This window comes from Pygocentrus nattereri, chromosome 21 (assembly GCF_015220715.1).
Source record: "Pygocentrus nattereri isolate fPygNat1 chromosome 21, fPygNat1.pri, whole genome shotgun sequence".
Taxonomy (NCBI): Eukaryota; Metazoa; Chordata; class Actinopteri; order Characiformes; family Serrasalmidae; genus Pygocentrus; species Pygocentrus nattereri.
The window spans coordinates 12,824,841-12,841,295 of NC_051231.1; the positions used below are offsets into that span (position 1 = coordinate 12,824,841).

Consider the following 16,455-nt stretch of genomic DNA (forward strand, 5'->3'; position numbering starts at 1 on the left):
CCCAAAGAGGAATGAAATCTTATTTCCCGTGACCCCACAGTGACCTTCTCCCAGTCTAAAGGCTGGACTCTTCCAAGCATGTACAAAATCTGACCTTCTAACAGCACAGATTTGGACAGGTGATGCCATTTCAGGGTTGTGCCAAAGGACACTTACTGTTGGAGGGTCTCCTGTAGTTCGAAGGTAAGTTGGGCGAGCAGCCGTTGTGAGACACAGTGCAGTGCGAGAGGTTACAGTTGCGGTTGTTGGCCGGTGCACAGGTGATCACAGAAGGCCGATTCTGTATATAAGATACATACATTTATTTAAGAAATTAAAATTACTAATGAAAAAGGCTAGATTGTAATAGGCAGCCAAGACAGATGTCAGCACAAAGGGGCCTGTTGAGTGTCAGTGTCACACAAGCACAGCCTTTTCACAGTTCATTCAGATGTACCTAATAAAGGAATGTTTTCCTTTTTGGAAGGAAAAGCTTCATGTATTCCAACTCCTCTAATGTCCGTCTCAATTCTGAGTGAGGATTTGAAGTCATAACAACAGTGTAAAGAGATATTTTTTGAATATTTTGAGATTTTTTAAAGAAACCTTTAAGAAGTCATTAAGAAAGAATCTCTGCAGTCATTAACCTTCACCAGCTAACATTATACAGGATTAGTCACAATTAATTATACTCTCAATTTACCTACTGATTAATTCTTTTAATCTTCTCTTTAACAGGAAGAAACAGAGCCTGATAGACACCAATATGCATAAACCTTTTGCAATGTCAGTATTTTTAAAGACTCGTTTATCTTTTACCAGTAAACCATTCTGGAATCTTGAAAAGGTTGTGTTATCATTTATTTTACATTTTGAATGATACATCAATACAATGATACTGAATGATGCATCAAAATAATCAGTATCATCAAATATCATCAAAACTACACATAGCATGATGCCACTTGAGAAACTAGTAGCAACTCAATCAAGGCACTTCACTTAAAAGAGGAATTCCAAAGAGTTTCCAAAATGACTGCATAATTCAATCAAATGTAAACCAAGACGTTTTCAGTGATTTGGTGTGAAATGCTCTGTTCTAGAGAAACTTACAGAAACTTAGTTCATAGTGGTGGTGACAACCAGACGTCCACCTCTAAAAGTTCCCTCTCAGAAAGATATATGAAATGGTTAGAAATACACTGCCTGATGTCCAAGATATTGGACCTCATTCACCAGCATGTTCAGTGTGTTCTGGAGAAAGGTCTCAAGAAAAAGTCTATATCAGATTAATGATGTGTTCTTAAAGTACAGAACTGTTTACACCTTTGTGCTCTTGAGTGTGTGTAGATTCTGTTACCTAAGAACAAATCCTAAAGATGAAAACACTGGTGAATGTCAGAATCTTTGTGAAAACCATGCAAGTGGGTTTTAAGAAGAAATTTCCTCTTAAGAATGGTTGGCGAAAGAGGCCTGATGTTTTATGATAGTTTTGATAAAGCTTTTGCCTAAAAGTATTTTTTTAAATACATGCTATTTCAAATTCATGGTGGAGAGCTACATGCTGGGTGTTCTTAGGGAAAAAAGTCCCCAAAGATTTTCTTTAAAAAGTTAAATCACTATTTTACCATCATCTACATTACACAGAAAAACTCAGAAGACACATATAGGTTCAATGCTGATTTAGAATGGGCTGGGCGATATGACAATATTTTGTTATGATAAACACAATACGCTTTTCTGAACATATTACATACTACATATTACTGTTCTGAACATACTACTATATGCCTCAGTACAAAGTGAGCATAAATAAGCCTGTATATTTGGATTTAGTGCAGTACAGCTTATAACACATTAAACAAGAAATCACAGTAATGTCGGTTTATGATTATTCTTATTTTATGTGGCTCTACAGGTTCCATTTGGTCCGTGAAAATGTATTTAAGTATTTTTTTTTCATATATCACCCATCCCTATTTTAGAATAATAAATAAAATGGCTACATATGTGTTGTTCCTATCACCACCACTTTAAAGAAGTGTTTTTTTCTACAATGATTCACTTCAAATCAAGCCACTCTGAATGTTTACATATAAAAAAACTGAATTTCACAGAAATTATGCAAAAAATCACTAATTCCTTTTAGATCTAACAAAAAGCTATAATGCTGAACCACTTTATTGCCCCACTGAAAGAACTACACAACTAAACATCGCATTATACAACATGAGGTTTGTTTGGGGATACATCTGTTACACGATTATTTCTTTCCTCTTCAGTTGATCAAGCATTTTCTGTTTATATCTGGTACTAGATCAGTGGATATCTGTAGTGATAGCCCTATACAGGATGAGCCTTCATTCTACAGTGACACTGTAAAACACAGTGGGTGGATCTCAAAACTGTGCTCTTGAAATCAGTCTGTGATCTTGAAATCAGTTGAAATTTGCCATTTTCAAGGATGTATCAGTTTAAATACTGAGAGAAGAGCGTAGTTAAACACCCTTCACAGAAGACCTTATTTGAGGCCCATGATGTAGGTCTGTGTTACTGTATGTAAAACCTCAACTGGTACTTAAGATGTGTTTTGTTTTTTTTATTTTTATTTTTTTAATGGACAGTGAAGGGCATCTCATTCTACAAGTGTTGACCTCTCCATCCTTGCAACTTTTCCTTGTGTCCTCAGAGATAGGAGCTAAGGCCGTGAAATATGCATGAAACAAGTTGCAGGGTGTGACGTACCACCAAAATCATTTATGTACAACTTGATAAGTAAGCAAAGCAATGCAAAAGCAAAGTTGCAAGCAACAAAATTACTCCAAGTCTTCATGCACAAGGTAGAACAACTTTGTACAAATTTTTGTATTTTTCTATATATGTCTTATCTACATATCTGATTTGAAATCTCTCTATTTAGGGTTCTTTATTGAATATTTTAGGTTTTAATCTATTTTTGTTCTGTGTTGTTAATCCTTTGAAAATTCATGCTTAAGTGGCCATTACGGTTATAACCTACTTGACCTTTCTACTCCTTTTCAACCACCCAATGAACCACACAGTTTAATCTTGTCTATTGATCTAGTGAAATCAATCATTTTGAACTACATCCTTAGCATGATGGGTCATTGTTGCTTCACCTGGCCGCTGTTTCACAAAGTTGAGACAGCTGCAACTGTTGTGGTTCAGTTTCAAATTAATTGCAGGACACAAGTACAATTTAGATTCATGCAGGTTGCATGAAAGTTCCACCAAGTAAAGCCAGCCTTGGATGCAAGGAAAGGAAACAAGGATGAAGCTTTTAAGATCCACCCACTGTGAACACATGGCCAGAGCGCTAGCATGGTGGGTGCTGTTACCTGCTGGCGCTCGACAGGACTGACAGTAGGCGAGATGGTGACAGTACGAGCAGCATCCATGCTGTTTTTGGTCAGTGCGAGGGGCTGGTCCATGGCCAGGCTGGGCATGTGGGCGTAGAGGTGGCCGCCGTGGAGGCTCATGGTGGGGGCCACAGCGCGCTCGATGGGGCTACGGCTGCGATCCCGAGGGTCCTTGCGGTAGTCCCCGTTGGCAGGCTTGCCTCTGCAAAGAGGAACAAGAGCAGGATTGTACTGGGCCTCATGTCAAACACAGCACAAACAGCACAGCTATTAATACTGCTTTCAGTGGGGGCCTGGCATGCAGCGTGGAGCGTTCCACCAGCCAGCACAGCCTGATAAGTCTGAATGCAGCCAACGCTGCCGACATACACTGAAATATCTTCCTGAATTAATTTGCCTACATATATGTCTTTCCAATATTACTCAACTAAGTCCAGTTTGTTTTAAGTATTTAAAAAAAAAACTGCTTTTATCAGATCTGCCCAAATACCCTAGAGAATACAGGACAGAGTAAAATGTACCTTTTCAACTAATCAATTGTTAAGCCATTTTGAAAATTCTCCTACTGCTTCTTTTACAATAAGAAACAGGCACATTAACAAAAAGAGGCGTGTCTAACAGGGATGAAGAGAGTTAGAAAAATGGCCATGTAAAAATGAATTATGAGCAGTTTTCAGTGCCTCAGGGAAAAACGCAGGATGACATTTTGCTAGCTTGTAGTTATCGGCTCTGGCCTACACCCAATCATAGAGGTCTTTTAAACAAAGTTGCTTCTGCGTTCACAAGCACTTATCAAGCAACTCAACTGACTGGGCAGTAAATAGTCCACTTATTTCTAACAATCAAAATGGCTCATTCCCAACACAAACTCCCATTTCCATCTTTTTTTTCTCCCCTCTGAAAGAACAGACACACATGCGGTACAGCCCTGGTGTGTGCGCTGTTCCGCTGTGCATTCCGCACTTCCTGAAGGAGCAGCCTCCTGCTGCCAACCAAGCAGAGGCCCAGTGAAGGGCGCAAGCCCAGAACTCAAAAGACTTCATGTACGCTTCACAGGAAGAGAACTTAATACCCTTCAGAGAGTGCAGACCTGGACAACGGAGCGGAAAGAGGGGGCTTGAGGGGGGGCGGTTAAACTTTAATTAGGCAGCAAAGGATGCAGAAATTGGTCCTTTTAATTCAGAATTTAGCAGGGTTGTGGGTCACGGAGATCCTTTTAACTGCGTTAACATTTCAGTGGTACTAAAATACTAAGCTACCACATTTCTGGGGTGTGTGAATATTTGCATATATATTTATCACTGCTGTCTTTAAAGGAGAAGGGGGAAAAAAAAAACAACACATACTTTACTTTTAATGTAAGTCAATGGAAACAGACTTCTTTTCAAATAAATTTGGGCCATTTAATTTGGTCCACTCATCTTAAAAATAATGCACAATATAAAAGGCAACAGACATTTCCAAACTATACAGCAGCAATATATAAATGTCAGTATATATATATATATATATATATATATATATATATATATACATACATACATACATACATACACACACACACGCATTAATGCAGTCTTAATTAAACCCAATTTAAAAAAATAGTGCCGTTATCGCAAATTCTATTTGGCCCTGCGAGTCATCCGTAGTTCATGCTGAGACTTGACCGTGTGCGGCGTCTCTCATTAAGAGTAGAGGAGTAAGTGTCCGTGTTTACATGCAAAGATTTTTGCCAGTCCGATAGAAAACAGTCGCATTACAGATTCAGACTGAGGTGTTTATTCTCACTCTGTTGAACAATCTGATGAAAATCTTCGTTTACCTGCTCACTACAACTAATCCGATGCAGAATGTGTGTGGAGTAGCGCTGAGAGTAAACGTTACCATGACAGCGAACATCACGTGATGTCCAGGCAGAGGGAGATGAGTTTCCAGTTAGCGCGCTTGTGGTTTTAATTGCTTTAAACTGACGTCAGACTCAGAAAAACGCCCTTCACATGTACTTATAAAGGAAGCGGCGAGAGGAAGACGTCGTGCTCTGAGAAACATAAGTTGGCCGTCCGTCCCGCTGCCGTCTTTTAAAGCTCAGAGTATAAACCTCGTCTCCTCTGCAGAATCAGTTTCAGCTCCGCCACAATGAATGGTATAAACCTTTCGCTATGACGCGCATGCGCAGAACGTACTTACACGTTCCGATTGGAGAGTAATCGGATTCAGGCATTTACACGGCTATTATTCCTCTAATTAACGGATTATTTACAGATTTACCCACCTCGTTCAACCGGATAGAAATTGTATTCCGAATGGCCTCAATCGGACTAGACTGTTCCGATTGAGGTGTTTACATGGACGTATTCTATTCTGATTGAGCTATTAGTCGGATTATTAACGGATTATTAGGCTGCATGTAAACTTTGCTAGTGAGTAGCCACGTTTACATGCTGTTTACATGCTGTAGCACTGTTTTTATTTTCTTCTGTTACATATATCTGAACTAAGACACAGTAGTATGTGACTACATGTCTTATATTTGAGACTGCAGCTCCCTAATCTATTACAAATCCAATTTTCAGTATTACTGCCTAGTATGTGAGTGAATAAAACTCCCTTACAGTTTTCTCTTGTCCCAGCAGGTTTTAACATAAGTACATTTAGCATAAAACGTGTGCACCATTTTAACTGTAACATTTCACTTAAAAATCCTTATTTTGTATAACATTTACACAGATTTTTAAAAAGTGGTTAATCGCGATTAAATGTTTTAATCGTTTGACAGCTCTAATATATTTTACATACACACACACGTATACATACATACATACACACACACATTCACAGCTGTTTGTCCAGTTGTATAGACAATGAAGCATTGCTTTAAGGGCTAGGGAGTGCATATTCTGTCAAGCCGTGTGGCCCTCGAAATAGTCTGTTACTTGGCAACTAAACTGGCAAGTAAAGCACCTGCAAGCATGCCGCTATGTCCACTGGAAATGTCTTTCCCCCACAGTGACTATTGTAGAGTGAAAAAGAGGCACTTTTAGTGCATGGATTTAAACCTGCTTTGGTAAAATCTATGCTCAGACACCATCCCTTTCACTCCAGCATGCTATTCCAAACACAAGCCACCATTACTTTAAACAGAGGCTTCCAAAAAACTCTTAATTATACAGGTCAACACAGTTCAGACTTCCTGAGAAGTCCAAAGAAAACTAGGCCCGCGTTCAAAATGTTGCAATAAAAGAAGGTACAATGAAACAGGGGCACCTTCAGCATTTCAGCATTGTCCTGCGCAAATAAAAGAGCAGCATTCTCAGCATTGAAGAAATACAGAGAATGCCATCTCATATTTTATAACAATTCAAAGCATTTGAGAGAAGCTAGGTCAATGAAGAGCAATACAAAATTAAATGACTGTGCACAGGAAAAGAAAATTTCACAAAGCCTCTCCAGTGAAGGTCTCATGACCCTCTAAAAACGTTGCCACACGAGAGTCCCTTTTATGCAATCTTATAATTATTTGCTGTTCCTTTCTCAAGGGCTGGCAATTTCTGAGGAAGTGGTCTGCCCCAAAAAAGGGCATAAATGTGGTCGTTCTCTCTGGGGATGGTGCAGAGTGAATAAACTAAGGCCACAGTTCAGAGAATAACAAAGAAGACAGAATGAGGTTTTCCAAAGCAATATTCTCACTGCTTTAGTGTCCTTGCCTCTCAGTCCCAATGTCCCTCATCTCTGAATACTTCCAGTATAGTCTTCTAGCAGAATTATTTTGTAAAAATGTATTTACCTTTTGGGGAGGCAGATGTAGTATTTAAACATTGTATTGACTGAGGGCTGAATGGTAAAAACACCCCATTTTAAATTCATTGCTACTAATTCACCTATTGAGTCTACAGCTGTTTAGCTCCGCTCATTAATGCTGAAGTTATCAGGACCGTTTCCGTCAGGACTGCTTCGCTAATGATGCACCAATCAGTAAAGGGTAGCCAAACTGAACAAAGCTAATTTACATCTCAGCCTTAAAAACACACTAACAGCCTGTTTATCTCTTACAAGTAAAGCGAGGTTGTAAAATCGTTATGTACAAATGAATGGCATGAGAAAAGCCTGTTCCTTTGCTCAATCTAAGAATCTTTCAAAAGCAATTCAGTAAATCTTTGCTAACTGTACATGTTCTGACTGTATTACCGCTGTTCAAAATGTTTCTCTGTCTTTGCTCTACAACCAAGTAAGACTTATCATTCTGGCTATACATTACTGTGCAAAAGTCAGAGACCACCTTTGACTTATTTCATTTCCAGTCAAAATGACCAATAAGTACTAGTTTAAGACTAGTGCTCATTTAAGAGCTTTAAGATACTCCTCTTCCATAAGAAAGGGGACAGTCCTCAGCATCGTGTGGGGACGTGGGATCATTAGGATAGTGAGAAGTAGAAAATACAAAACCAATTTCCAAGACTCAACTCTTTACATGAAAAATATCCCCGCTGGTTTCTTGGATGAAAAACTGAAATGCGCATCTATTGAAAAGAATGGAAACTGTGATAAAAAGGTAAAGAGAGGAAAAACTTAATACTGAAAATGTGATATATTTAGACATTGAGGCTTCCGTATAATATGCTGTTGCTTTTTTCCTGACACTGGAAAACGAAGCTGTACTGAGTGGCCATTTGACTAGGAAATGAAAGAAATGGAGGCTTTACCTTGATGTTTTGCATAGTATATCAATGCGGTCAGAACCATTTTTTCCCAGTTTTTGACATAATTTGAAAATGCTGGTTGCCCTTCACATTGTGCATGCATGGTGAATGGACCAAAAGAATTGACCCAAAATGACTTGGAGAAAAGTTCTACTGACTTACATTAAAAGTAAATTATTTTTTCCTGTAAAAGTTATTTTGGAGATACACGGTTCCGACAGCTGTGATATTCTGCTAGATTTTGTGTGCTTTTTATCCTTTCACCTTCTACTGTTTGTACACCTTTGTAAAGCCAAGAGCATATAGCTAAATGTAAAACTCTCACAGGCAAACTAGTCCACAAAAAGAAAGAAAGATATAGAAGTCATCTGTTTTGATTAAGTAAGGCACAGAATGGGTTAGTACTTGCCCAACTTTTATCTCTGCCAAAAAGCATGAAGAAAACCCTCCGTCCTCCCACAAGAAAGCACTGGGCCCCTAGAACTTGGCAAGCAGTCTAGCACAAAATAAATAACAAAGGGAAAAGGGCTCGGGTTGGCTGTGACTTCCTTCACAATAAAAGTTTCACTCCTATATAGTTATTAATTTGTGATTAGATAATTATACTAAATATAAAAAGGGTGAACAAGTATTGGGAAAAACACATGCATCAATAGCTCCAGCCTAAGAGCCAATATGGCAAAGTCTTTTTTTTTCTTCTTTAACAAGGTCTTTGGTTATATACAGCATACAATTAGTGGGAATAAGCTGTGGCATCTTAAACTGGTTATTCCCAGGCATCCATTAATTTTAGAATCAGAGCTAACCACACTATATAAAATGATAAAGTAGTGCTTTGACTACAATATTTAAACTCTCCAATCTTGCCTTTAATGCATGCTTTATTGTCACTGGTCTCATGTCACTTCAACTAACAGTCAAACCTCAAATAGAAATCCATGTGCAGTAACTCTAGCGGCTCAGCCTCCTGAGAGTGGTTTCACTTTGAGGAACTCTGTTTTTAAGGTTCAAAAGTTTGCTGGTTTGAAAAGATGTGCATGCTCAGCAAGGTAGCAAACCTGCTTTGAATTTTATAGAGGTGACGTATGCTCTGGGAGACTCTCCTCAGAGGCAATAAAGAATGGGAACATACACAATAGTATTTTCAGAGTAGCTCAGCAAAAAGCTCTTGACAATCTTGGCGCGCTGGATTTTTTATTTCTCCTTTAAAAGTCACTGGAACCTCGCCCTTAGGAGATACAGGAAACATCTGGGAGAAATCAAGCTGGGGAAGGCAGAACCACAGGATACAAACACAGCCTTGCACAGGGAGGTTTCGGAAAACCATACTCCAACTGATGTAGGCGGCCCCATACGTGCTGTTTACCATCAGCCAGCCTAACAGTAAATATAAACTATAAACACTTGCTGTTATCAGTTAGAGCGGCTTTTACAAGAGCTGGTGGAGACAAAAGCCAAAACTGTAGATTATACATGTTGAGTATATCATGTTAAATTAACCTTAATTAAACTAACCCTACTGAATCTTATGCTTAGTTGCTAAACACTATTCAGTATTGCTTCAAACTAATTACTAGAAAAAAAAGGCTCAGCAACAAATGGTGGCAGCCAGCAGTTTCAATAACTTACACGTTTAGATAGGAGAGAATACTCATCAATACTTTTACCCAAGAACTTATTGATTATTCAAAAACATACACAAGACAAAACATTTGAAATAAAAGTTATTACATTTCTAAGAAGTGCTATCCACTAAATGTTTACATTTTCCCTAAATAAATACACTAATTTCAACTGCAGTCATTTACTCTGTGCTGGTACACTATGCAGAAATCATCAGCAAATGATTTCATAGGCTCAAACCACTTTAGCACTGGCTTTTCTCCATTCCCCGTTTGGCTGGCCAAGAAGGCATGAGAAATACTCACTCTGAAAGTTCCCAGCAGGCATGGGCTTGTTCTAGCCCTGGGAGAACCCTTTACAAGAACAGGCCTCCCCTGCTACCCAGTTCTTTCAGTAATAGGGCCCAGCGGAGACCCCTGAGAACATAAGGTCAAGCACAAATTTCATGCCTTCATCAAATTTTTTGACAGGCAAAAAATTTCAAGGCCGTCGACAAAGTTCAGTTTATTTGCTAATAAGACGTTCCTTTTAAAAGGAACTTGTGATATTCTGAATCAGTATCAACACAGAAAATTCTAACAATGCCATTTTATAAACTGTCTATGTACACTGCAAATACTAAACAAAAAAGAATTCCACCATTTTTTCAAAGTTTCTTCATAATTGAGTGCTTGAGAGGTAAACAAGAGTGATTCAGAGTGGTTTGGTGTGAAATGGTTCAGATTTCTTTACAGTGGTGGTGACGGGAACCAGGGGTCACTATGTCTAGAGCACAAAAATAGATATAATTATATATAATTACAGATATAATTATAAATATATTTTATTTACTATCCAAAACCAACAGTGAACCTACCTCTGTCTGAGTTTTCATATGCAATGATAAAAATCTGTTTTCTTTGGCCATTTGACTATTTTATCTCCCTGCTATGTCCCTCCACAAAGAATGGATTCAAAAACAAATTGTTATTGCAGTGTTAATGTTAAAATAGTGATAAATCTGACTATTGGCAGACTGTTTAGCCTTACAGCAACCTGCAAGTTCTTTGCCACCAAGAATGTGTTTAAACAATAGAGTTTAGGCCCAAATTAATTTCACAAAATAACAGCTCACATATTAGGCAGCATATGCATAACCACATTTTGCACAGAAACTTTCTGTGAAGGAGGTACAGATGTCTGGTTTCTGTCATTACCACCATGAACAACTCTAACTAGTTTGACTTGAACAGAGCATTTCACCAGTTTGAATGACTTTGTTTAGACCATAACCTTTTAATAATGCAGATTATGTGTTCAATCAGTAGAATTTAACAGCACTCTGCAAATCATACCAGTACTCTGTATGAGGTTAGATATCAGTTTCAGAAGAGAAAAGGCTGGTTTAATGCATCCTTATACTAAACAATATAAAGCATATAAACCCTTTATGGAGGTTATGACTACAGTAGACTTGTACTGTATTAAGGGAAAGAATTCTTATTAAGGTGTAGGAGCCTGCGGGGTGCTGAGCAGGAGTTGCAGGACTTTTATGGCAGCGGGGGCGTCTCCAGAGGGACAGGCCAGAGCAGGCTTCCAGAACACAGTGGGCTGACAGGATAAGGGGGCCTTTGTTTTCAACTCGGCAGTGAAAATGAGAAAATGGCCCCCGCCTCACTCCAAGCCCACTCTCGACAACAGTGCGTCTCCCTCTACTTCGACTTTCATTACAATCTGCAGGGTATATTTTCTTGTTTTTGGATTTCAGTTTCATTTAATGTGAATGCTTAACATCTAAAACTGCCTATTGCTGAGGAAAGGAGCAAAAATAATGAACAAATAAGCAGTTGCAGAAATATGTTGGGGGGGGGGGGGCGACAACAACTATATGACTTTTCAGAATACCTCAAACAATGCTGGTCCAAAAATAGTATGTGCTTCAAAGAACATATTAGTCTAAGATGTAGTGTGGAGAGTATCCGAGGGACAAAAGCTTGAAGTAGTGAGAGAAAGAGAGAGTCATTTCCCCCCACCAACCCCCACTTATCCATTCTGCTCAGCTACAGGGCTTGCCCTTCCTAGTAGAGCACAATAATAGAAACCTGAGCTGCCTTCACTCTTGCTTCAGCCCATGGTGTCAGGTGTCAGCTACATACTGCCCATAAAAAAGAGAAAAGTCCTGCGAGAGTTACAACTCTGGCACTGAAGTCCACAGTTTTCCTCAGCCAAACATTTACGAAGCAGCATATTTCATTTGTCAAAACGTTTGCCAGTAGATCAAATGTGAAACTGAATTAAAAATACTATTGTGGACTGTTCTAGAGAAAAGAGAAGTGTGCTATTACATATACATATATATATATATATAACCAGGCCTGATGTTAAAGTTGAACGAACAGCCCAAAGCACAATATTTCACCAAGCCCCATCAGGCTTCGGTTGGGTAGCAGAGCTCTAACACCAATACTGATAGCCAGTCAGCTAACAACAGCAAACTCTTTACAAAGCCTATGCCTGAAGTCTAATGGCAGAAACAATTTGAACATCACTTTGAAAACAATTTGCCTTTGAACATTTCAAATGGCAGGCAATGAAATTTATTCATAACGGTGCTCTTTGTGGGGGATATCACATCACATCACGTTACAAGTGTGGGCATTGGGCGTTACACAATAACCCTACCATGTTTCAAACCCACTTCAAGTGCATGTCAACAATTTTATGCTGGCTATAATCAAATGCAGAATGAAACCACAGGGCCCAAAATCACAAAGTAGGACCTGGTGCATTCATTTATACTGGTGGGATCTCAGCCCACAGATCATATTAACATGTTATGATGGGATGATGGGGGGGGGCTGGGGTGAGAGGGAAACCACAGTGAACGTGATGGAGGCTTGACAATAATGACTAGGCTAGGTTGTGCATGTCTGAGAGCTCTAATGCAGCACAAACTGGTAGAACATTCAACAGAAAATGTTATGAAACCATCTTTTGTCCTTAGGCCCACTCTCATGTAACATCTGAAAGAGCAGGCTTTCAGTCTTGGTATCAGTTCTGAGCCTTGGTACTCAGCAGTGGCAACATGCGGCATCTCAATAAGCAGCAGGTAACTTAAATTTCTGGGCCAGCATTATAGAAACTGTATTTAGTCTAAACTAAGATCCAAGACTCGGAACTCAAAATAAAAAAAGCAAATCCCGTCTTACTATAGGAATCACATTTAATCTTATAGCATTTCATCTCACATTAGGAAATCTTAAACTACTCAAGGTTGATAATCGAATATTAAGTCTGTTAGCAACCAGTGATACACGTATAGCTGAAATGTAGGTATCAGGTAGTCAAATTAACCTAAACAGAAATGTTAGTTAGCCAACAGCTACCAGCATAATAAAAAAGTCAAAACAAAACTAAAGGACTATGAACTGGAAGTTTGCTCCATCATGAAAACCAATACACTTCTGCATATTTTAATACACAGTTACTGTTTATTTAATTAAAAAACATATAGGAAATAATTAAACATAAAATAAATTTGCATTTGTCATATTTTATGTTTAATATATATATATATGACTGTATAATCTGACACTGTGACCTATTTAGAAAAGAGCGTTTATCAATATCACCCGCACAGTGCCTCAGTCTGAAAGCATGTGCATAAATGCTTTGCCATGCTGAGAATCCTCGGCCTGCGAGACCCTTGAGGCTCAGGCTTTGAGTGCAGCCGTTGTTCCTTCTCCTTCTCGCACTCAGGTCCTAATTTGTCGCGCACATTCTCAGGCCATGAACTGGACTCTGCCGCTCTGCCTCGCACCCGGGTGCGTTATTCGACGCTAAACAGCCATGTCTTGTGTCTCATGACTGGACGTCGCTGTTCCAAAGCTGGGCAGGAATGTGAGGAATGTGTGTGTGCCTGCATGGGCTCTGCTATGACAGCATGGACAAGGCACCACAAACGGGCCATGTGCTCTGCTCACAGGCCTGGAATGTGAGGAATCCTAAAGCCTCAGCAGCCATGCCAGCCTTCAGCCTGTTCCCAAGCTGTTTTTCTTTTTTGCTGTTTTTTTTTCCACGAAAGGGAAAGTTACCTGCATGGCCCCTTATTCACTGAAATAAGCTGTGACCTTGCAGTAAATTCATCTACAATAAAAGGCTGAATCGAGAGGGCACTGTGGCTGATGAGAGTGGGTGATATGGCATCACGATATTTAGTTTTTACATTTGCTCTCAAGTTGAAATGGACAACATGCACCAACAAGAGTAGTGTATATTAATAATATTTTTTAAACAGGCTATGAAAAAGTGAGCCATTTAGTGCATAGCTAAAATAAAATATGCGAGTACAAACAAGAGGGAAAAGTACCAATAGATTATAATAACAACATAATCATACATCCAATCACTGTGCAGATAAAGCAGTTAATATACAGTAGGTGTGGGCAGTATGGTCAAAATATAATATAAATAATATTTCCACAATACATAAAACAATAATTAGTTTTTCTGAGATTTGATATGTTGAAATTGACAAAAAGCCCCATTAAAAAAGTATTATCATTAAAGTATGAGCATACATTTTTAATGTTGAACACACACTGCCCTGAATTCAGCTAAACAGCACTAATTATGCTCTCTGTAATGAGACATGCAGTTGTCCAGTATTCTTGAAGTCCTGATATCCACAGTTTGCTCAAAAAAGATGCACACCGTGATGTAATGTGATGCAATTTATCAAAATGCTGATAAATATCATAATATTACCCACATCTAATAGACAATGTGTTGCTTACAGGCTTTCTGTAACCATTCTAGATCAGAGGTGCCCAAACCTTTTGTAAAATGTTTGTGGTGGGCCAAATAGCATACAAGTAAAGTTTTATTGTGTCGATGGAATACTTCAAAAATACAGTTCAAAAAGGAAAATAAGAGTTTAATGAGTTGTGTGTAATACAAAATTGTTAGTTTTCTCATTAGGTTGTGGGGGGCCCAATCTAAGTACAGACAATATTTATAGTTTTGTGATAAATTACATATGGATGTGATTAGAAATTCATTCCTGGAAGAAGCAGTTTGGTGGGGCACAAGCTGTGAATGTCAGTGTGTGAAAAGCATCCAGAAAAATGACAGCTGATGATCAGCAGTTCTACTTACAACTGTGCAGCAAACAGCCGGCTCATCTTGGCCACATGCTCGTTGCTACAGTCGAGGTCGTCGTCGGCTTGGTCCCCGCTGTGTTTCCTCTTGCTGGGGCTGATGGGAGGAGGACCCGTCCTGTGGTTGCTGACTGCAGACGGCATGGACATGGGCTGCATTCTGGGTTCACCTCTCAGAGCAGCCTCACCTGGACAAACACAGAACAGGAGCGACGCCTACTATTAATACAGCTGTTTAGCAAATCCAAACGAACATGGATCTCATTGATAAATCCATCAAGCTCGCTGAAAAACCTCAAATTACACTCTTCAATATCTGAGTGTCAATCATACAGACATATCCATGTAATTTAGTAGATCAACGGAAGCTCTAAGGTAATAGCGATCATTCATTATTGAATCTTCTGTTTTTAGGTTTTTGGCATGTTTTACCCTATAACAGTTCTCATCATAACAGTGCACTCATAAATTTCTATTACTTTAAACTGTTGCATCACTTTACTTTAATGGGTATATTATGTAGCATAACTTAACCCCTTAAATGGCAAGGGTCCAACTAGGAATAGCTCAACAATTTTTGTATTAAAGTCCCTGTTATTACTGAATAATAAGCCTTGGTATATAATAAGCCTCGGATTTTAAGGGGTTAAATGAAAAACCTCAGTCAAAATGTCACAGTACCTATCGCAAAATACTACCTTTTTAAAAATATATATCTTTTAGTAATTAGCTTTAACATATAGAAATGCTCTTGCATGATTTATAAATAAGACGATGAATGGACGGTGCTCAAATTTTCACTAATACAATCCTAACTATCTGAACAGGAGAGAAGGGTAAAAAAAAAAGTCCATCTCTGTTCATTCAGTCTCATCTGTTTCTAATAACAGCTAAGGTGAAGACCAGCATGGCACTAAACTCATGTAAAATTACTGAGAGGTTCTGAGCTGGTACAATCCAGTTTCAAGTCTATACTTATTTTCAATTCTGAAAGAGAATCACACAAAGACACTTCAGTTAAAGGGCCTGTATCCCCAGTCCACAGAGTCCATATACAGACTGACATAAATCCTCCTATTCCGCCAAAAGCAATTCATCTCCACCCACTTTTACTGAAGCTACAAGGAGGACTGCTTTTTGAATGATGTACAATGCAGAACAGCCAATCAAAACAGAGCTCATTTACATAGTAAGTCTTAATTGTAATAAAACAGCCTGTTTTAAGGAATAATGTATTTGGAAAATGGTCACGGAGAAATGAATTATGATGTGCACAGAACAGAAAATGCTGTAAATGGACCTATGAGAAAAAAAAACCTTGTACAAGCTTTATGAACTATTTATGAACAGTTTAAAATGAGTTATTATTAGTTGGTCATACTAAAATCATTACTATAGCAGTTATTACACATTAATAAAACAGGCAAAAGTACGCTGTTATATCTGCTTAATATAAATGTGATGAAGCCGACAGGTTTAAAGCAAAAGGGTCACTGGTGCCCTTTTTATTTGTGTGTTGTAGCTACTTATTAATGATCTTAAAGTCTTTATGGCCTAATTAATAACCCATAATGAACTAATTTTAAACATTTTAAAAGGTAGTCTTATTTTAAAGTGGCACCAAACAATTAAATGCAG

The 16,455-nt window shown here is 38.6% G+C and overlaps 1 protein-coding gene across 2 annotated transcripts in view; it reads right to left on the reverse strand.

The window, feature by feature from the left end:
• vgll4b (vestigial-like family member 4b) overlaps positions 1–16,455 on the reverse strand; it is a 49,266-nt gene that overhangs the window by 3,709 nt on the left and 29,102 nt on the right. For both annotated transcript variants that reach the window (XM_037532382.1, XM_017704743.2), the window contains 3 exons: positions 14,816–15,005; positions 3,339–3,561; positions 157–280 (listed from right to left, as the gene is read on the reverse strand). In XM_037532382.1, coding sequence (XP_037388279.1) covers positions 157–280; positions 3,339–3,561; positions 14,816–15,005 — 537 coding nt within the window. The remainder of the gene's footprint in view (positions 1–156; positions 281–3,338; positions 3,562–14,815; positions 15,006–16,455) is intronic.